Below are 5,912 nucleotides of genomic sequence, written 5' to 3'. Positions count from 1 at the left end.
GTTGTCCGTAACAAATATTGTAGATCTATGTTCCATAGATTGGAACTTTCAAGCCTGGAGCTAAATTCTTGAAAGAAATTACTTCTGTTTAGGGGCACCTTTAAAGGAAAATCTGGTTTTTATTTTCATTTTTGTGGGAAACGGTTTACAAAGAAATTTTTGGACAGAATAGGTGGTTCCTGGTTTTGGTAGAACTATTGATTAGTCTCCTCGTACGGTTCCACAAATTGAACACATGAAGGATGTCAGGAGTTACATGGATGAAAATCACGAGTGGAAGCTTAGAGAAGTGATGTCTTTTGTTGATAAAGATATTTTTGATCAAGTTTAAACCATGTCGGCTCCTTCTAGTATAGTGGTGGAAAATTGTTTGGTGCGGTGGGGCTGTCAAGCACGCTGCAGGCCTTCTGAAACACTGCGTGGCTGACAATCACATTGCAGCAACGCCTACATTAATGCAATTCGACAAAGAACTTGTCTATACATTTGCAGGAGGAGTTTGGCAGGTCTCGTGTGCCTACGCTAGAAATAATTGGTTGAAAATTAGGATTCAAAGCTCGTAACAATCTCTCCCTCAAGGGGAATCTCCTTCATCCACATGTTTGTATCGTTTTTGACAAATATCCTTATTCGTCATAGATATTTCAACGGGACACGCTGTATGACCACCATCTCAGGAAGACTTTCGATACAAGAAGTCAATCCCTTACTCGAATCAGACTCTAATATCACTGATGAGTCATCATGAAAAGGAAACATTCATATTTGGTTAAACATTCACCTAAAGATCAAAGACTCACCCAAATAAATGAGAAAGACATCATATATTCACTCAAAATTGTCTTATTTATAATATGCTCAACCTTAACTTTTTAAAGTAATTTAGAACTTACATTTTTCTCAACACAACTCACATTTATTTCCTAACAAAAACATCTGAAATATAGTTGTTAAAATTGAGTGTTAACTAGAAAAATTGTTTGATTTAATGTTATATGGATATAGATTTCGAATTAAATCACTTATAAAATTGAACTTAGTAAAATCGGAGTTGAACTTGATTTTATCCTTTAAAATTTTTATAAACTCTCCAAAATCGAATAAAATCCAAAGTGATTTATCCTTATCTGATTTTATTTGATTTTACTTGATTTTAAAAAAATTAACTCTTATTTTATTTGATAACTTTGACATTTATAAAGCTCTTATTATTCTTTTAGTTTTAAAAATTGTTTATATAATTTGATAACATAACTTATGACATTGGATTTACGTAAACAAAAACATTCAAATAAAACAATAATTTGCTCAATATAGCCTAATCATTACATTGATGAAAACAAATTCCATAAAAAGAAATCCTGTTATTTCCCTCTATATATCCTCTAATATAGTAGTAACATAGTAGGAACATACAAGTTTACACTCATTCTCCAAAATCAAAGAGCAGAAGGTGCAGGTGCCACCACAAAGTCCTCAGAAACAGCAGAAACTGGACCAAATGCAGCTCCAGAGCTCACAAGCTCAACCATAGCACGACGAGGGTTGCTCTTATGTTTCTCACACAGTTCCGGCAAAAACACTCCTGTTATTCGTCACATCAACGCAAACTTAGTTATTATCTATGTCGAATTCGATAAAAAATATACGACGATAAACCACTATGATTAGCATTCTTACCCTCTCCAGCAGCCAAGTTGAAGAAAAGATCAACAATGTTAGGACACTTCTCATAACAAGCTGGTGAACAAAGCTTGCCGGTGAATTGTGGCTCAAAGAAAGCATCAGATGAAATACCAACAGAACTTCTATCAACACCACATCCTCCCACACACTGGTCTGTCTCTATATACTCCGACATTCTCTCCACCACAACTTCAGATGTTCTGCATTGATACTCAATTTCACCGTTGATTCCTTTCTCCGTCTCCAACAAACACCTCTTCCCAGACGAAGCTATTGAGAAAGTACACACTTCTTTCGGCAAATCCTCGCAGACCATCTCACCTGCAAAATTCATGAGCACGTTTAATATACACACATCATAAGAAAATATCAAAGAAAAATAGTAGGTTATAAATTACAAAATACTTACCAAAAGATGCATGGATGAGAAAAGAAGAAAGTAATAAAACCAATGATAGTTTGTTTGAGAAAGACATGGTTATAAACAAAGGTTTTTCTCTTTTTCTCTTTTTGTATGTATATGTAATGAGAAGTGCTGAAGATATATTGAGAACTATGTTTTGGAAATGGCATCATACGGTTATATATAGACTAATAAGAAGTGATAAAACTAAAACGCGCGTCTCTATTGGACTAATTGACGCGTTGGAAGGTGCAAAATTTGGCCAAGTCTACTAATGTCATTGTTTTTAGTTTTTTTAGTAAAGTTTGGTTTTATATATTTTCTTACATTTTGATAGTTGAATTGTATCCTTTGGTGGTTGATATGGGTGTGCATGATTATTCACGATAGGTAAGACGTGTTTAGAGGTTTGCACTAACGACTTTTAGAAGCTTCGTATAAATTAAGTTATAGAAGTCAATTTCACTATTTGTTTAATTTTCACGTTTAATTCAAATTCATGTATAAGTTAGTTACTTGCATATATTGTTTCGGCGGCATCTTTGTTTTTAAACAATTTCGGAGAGAAAAATGGAAGCGCGTTTGTCATTTGTGGGGTAACGTGTGTGCCTAACAAATTTCACTTTGTCGTAGTTGAAAGCAAGTTTGAAAGTGTGAGATGGTGGTATTTGAATCTATTACATTCGTTTGAAAGCTTGATCTCTAGTGTTTATTGTTCAAATTATTTTTATTTAACTGTAATCAATTATAAATTATTATATACTTAATTCACTTCGTTACAGTGCCATGAGCATGACACATAGCGACTAATCCAAAGCTAGTTTGTTGCTTCATGAAATCATGATCAGAATGTCATTGCGATATGCAAGATTAAGGAACATAACGTGGAACCAAACATAATCTAAGTTACAGCTGTTTTGGCGTGAAAATGAATTCCTAATACTTAATGTAATGGATACTTATTGGTGGCTCGTCAAAATAGAGTAGTAATTTGAGGAGACACATTTCTTTCGATTGATTAAAGATTTTGACTTAGAACGAGAAATAAGTAAAGTTGAGTGAAAGGGTTTTTCTGACAAAGTGGCGAGAGTTTATGGTGCGGTAGAGCGGAAAAGTTTTGTAAGATTAACATTCTAATACTCCAGTCACGGAAATCATAGAGAAATATTTTGAGAGTGAGAGTGACATAATATCTAAAATAATGTCATTGGGCTTATATATAGTATACGGTTAAATTTGTTTTCATGTAACCCGACAAGAGATGTGAGGAGTTGTCTTATCAGATCAAACAACAAATGATGTTTAAGTAGTTGGGATCAAGTGTCTAACATTTAATGAGGCCTCACCTATTCCTCTATCGGCTACGTGGATATTCTACATTGGGCCTTACAATTGAGCCTTTATCATTGGCCATTCGTTCGTTTCGGAACAGTTTCTCCCAAGTTCTTCTTGATATTTGGTGATGCGAGGATTGATTTGTCTTTCTGGGCCAATCTTCGGTTCATGGAAGAGGAGAAGAATTGTGAGTAGGGGAACGTGGCCTTGGAACTTGCGCATTAAAGTTTGTCCTATAAACTCAATGTTTCGCAGGTCAGATTCCACATGTGGCCCTAGGTCTGGTGGTAAAAGCGACCATTTTTAAAGTACTTAAATACTTAAGCAAATAGAGGTTTGATCATGGCAATTGATAACAAAAATACACTTTCACATGTTTCATGATGGTGATCGTGTGGCACTTGCACTTGATCAGGCAATTTAAAGAGATTCAAGGGTGAACTTTCCTTTCTTCTAGCTTTCAGTGCTTCTGAAATTCCAAAAATTCTCTCGTTGCCCCATCTACTTGCAACCCCATTTTGGGATATAATTTTTTGCTACTTATTATTCTACGATCCTTCAAGGCACTCCGATGGTTTGATTCACATGTGAGTATCAAAAATCGCTACCATCTAAAGCTGGCGATCATCATCCTTTTTTCTATTGTACTTGTTTATCAGCTGTCGTGGTTCCTGTGGGAATAGTTATGGAAGAATCGATGGGATACATGACTACTAAAGATGGAAGGGATATTTGTGGCCTCGACTCAAGGGAAATTGCCACGATTTTTATTTCCCAACTTTTCCCTTGACATAATCAATTGTCGAAAACAACTAAAGGCAAAAACGAAAGTCTCACACATACATCAAGGTGCATCGTATCACTTTTGGTTATGATCTTATAGACATAGAAGTAATATGGTGGTTAGAATCTCAATCTTGTCCTTATACTTATAATCGTTCCTTTTTATATGTTGGCAGTGAGATCGAAATGGAGAGGAATAGTCATCAAAATGCTAGGAATAGATGGGAGGAAGATCTGGTGTCATGGGAGGACCAGGAGACACTGGACATTGTTGGTGTATTCTCTGGGAAAGGAGGTCTAGACCATGTTTTTACCGAGGTGGGTCCCTTCTCAAGCTGGTGGGTGCTCTTGTCGGAAGGGGGAAAGGTTGTGTGATAAGAATGAAGGATGCGTCCTTAATTTTTATGAATGTCTGTTCTCTCAGAAATGCTTCCAACTTCCTTTTAACGACTTTGAAGTGGATGTTCTTAACCACCTTGGGTTAGTTCCTTTACAACTACACCAGGTGAACTAGATCTACATCAAAATTTTCAAGTACTAATGCAAATACAAGAAGAATGTTCCAACCCTAACGTTGTTTTTCCTTATTTTAAACATTCAATGTAGTTCGTCTGATTTAGGACGGGTTCAAGGTTTGCTATCTTTGGACAATGAATGAAGATGTTTGACGTGTATACTGAGAGTATGAAAATTTTCAAAGACTGCTATTACCTAGTTACTCCCATTACGAATGTCGCTCATACCAACATATGAAATGTTCATCTTGATATTCCTTCGAGATGTTTTCAAATATTCCTAAAATTCTAGTGTCATGACCATTTTTCCTGTCGGGTCTAGAACTTATGCCTACCTTTCTAACGACTTGTCTCAAGAGGGGAATTACTTGAAGAACAAGTTGGTGGCTTTCGTGGAGGGATTAAATCTTGTTGATGGTGTTGGATCGTCTACACCAGCTTTGAAGAAGCAAAAGAAATGATACATAGATACATGGTTGTTAGTTAAGGCTGACACCAAAGAGGAGAGGCGTGACATATTTGGTGAAAGTGTAAAAAAATTATTTTCCTTTGTCTTGATGTTCCTAAGTGAGTGTCTTTATTGCTTGTTTTCCTTTTGCTTGCAGATAAGATAGGTTGTCACATAACGATGCTTCATATTAGAATGACACCCAAAATTATTCCTCTCGCCTCCGAGGCCCATACTTTGGGGAATCCTGCTAATTCGACCTCTCCTACTGATCCGCTGTCGCACGCGGATCAAAACGAGTAGTTTTTCAAAAATGTAGTTTAACGACAAATTGACTCAGATTATCGTTCTCACAAGGATTTTTGAATGAATTAACCAATGATAGTAACGATTAATGGGGTTTTGGTTGATTTAGGATTCAATTAAAAAAATAGATTTTTAAAAGTGATTATAAAATAAGCTGTAGCAACAATTTACTGATTCGGTCTTTGCCTATCATCGACTATCATAATTCCAACCGCAGATTAAATATTCCTATTCGATTATAACATCAACTGACAAGCGCAATTGATAGTATAAGTTGTATGTTCCTATTATCCGAATTAAGCAAACGGGATTAAGTTTCATGAATTAAGCAAACATGAATTAAACGGACTCGATAACGAATTAAGCAAACGAAATTGCGACTATAGTTAGGATCACACAATCAATCGAATTAAATCAATATAGCATATGTAAATCG

General features: G+C 35.6%; 1 protein-coding gene across 2 annotated transcripts in view; it reads right to left on the bottom strand.

The window, feature by feature from the left end:
* Positions 1–2,354, bottom strand: part of LOC127101053 (uncharacterized) — a 16,449-nt gene extending 14,095 nt beyond the window's left edge. Inside the window, exons 1-3 of one of the 2 annotated variants that reach the window (XM_051038368.1) lie at positions 2,096–2,354; positions 1,681–2,007; positions 1,287–1,585 (exon numbers count right to left, since the gene is read on the bottom strand). In XM_051038368.1, the coding sequence (XP_050894325.1) occupies positions 1,440–1,585; positions 1,681–2,007; positions 2,096–2,162 (540 nt within the window). In that variant the 5' untranslated portion in view covers positions 2,163–2,354 and the 3' untranslated portion in view covers positions 1,287–1,439. Of the gene's footprint in view, positions 1–1,286; positions 1,586–1,680; positions 2,008–2,095 lie in introns of those variants that run through there. The other variant, XM_051038369.1, reaches the window with a different exon arrangement.
* Between the last annotated feature and the right edge of the window lie 3,558 nt (positions 2,355–5,912).

Source organism: Lathyrus oleraceus, chromosome 7 (genome assembly GCF_024323335.1).
Source record: "Lathyrus oleraceus cultivar Zhongwan6 chromosome 7, CAAS_Psat_ZW6_1.0, whole genome shotgun sequence".
Lineage (NCBI taxonomy): Eukaryota > Viridiplantae > Streptophyta > Magnoliopsida > Fabales > Fabaceae > Lathyrus > Lathyrus oleraceus.
Note: the sequence above shows the minus strand (reverse complement) of the source record. Positions and strands in the feature narration are given on the sequence as shown.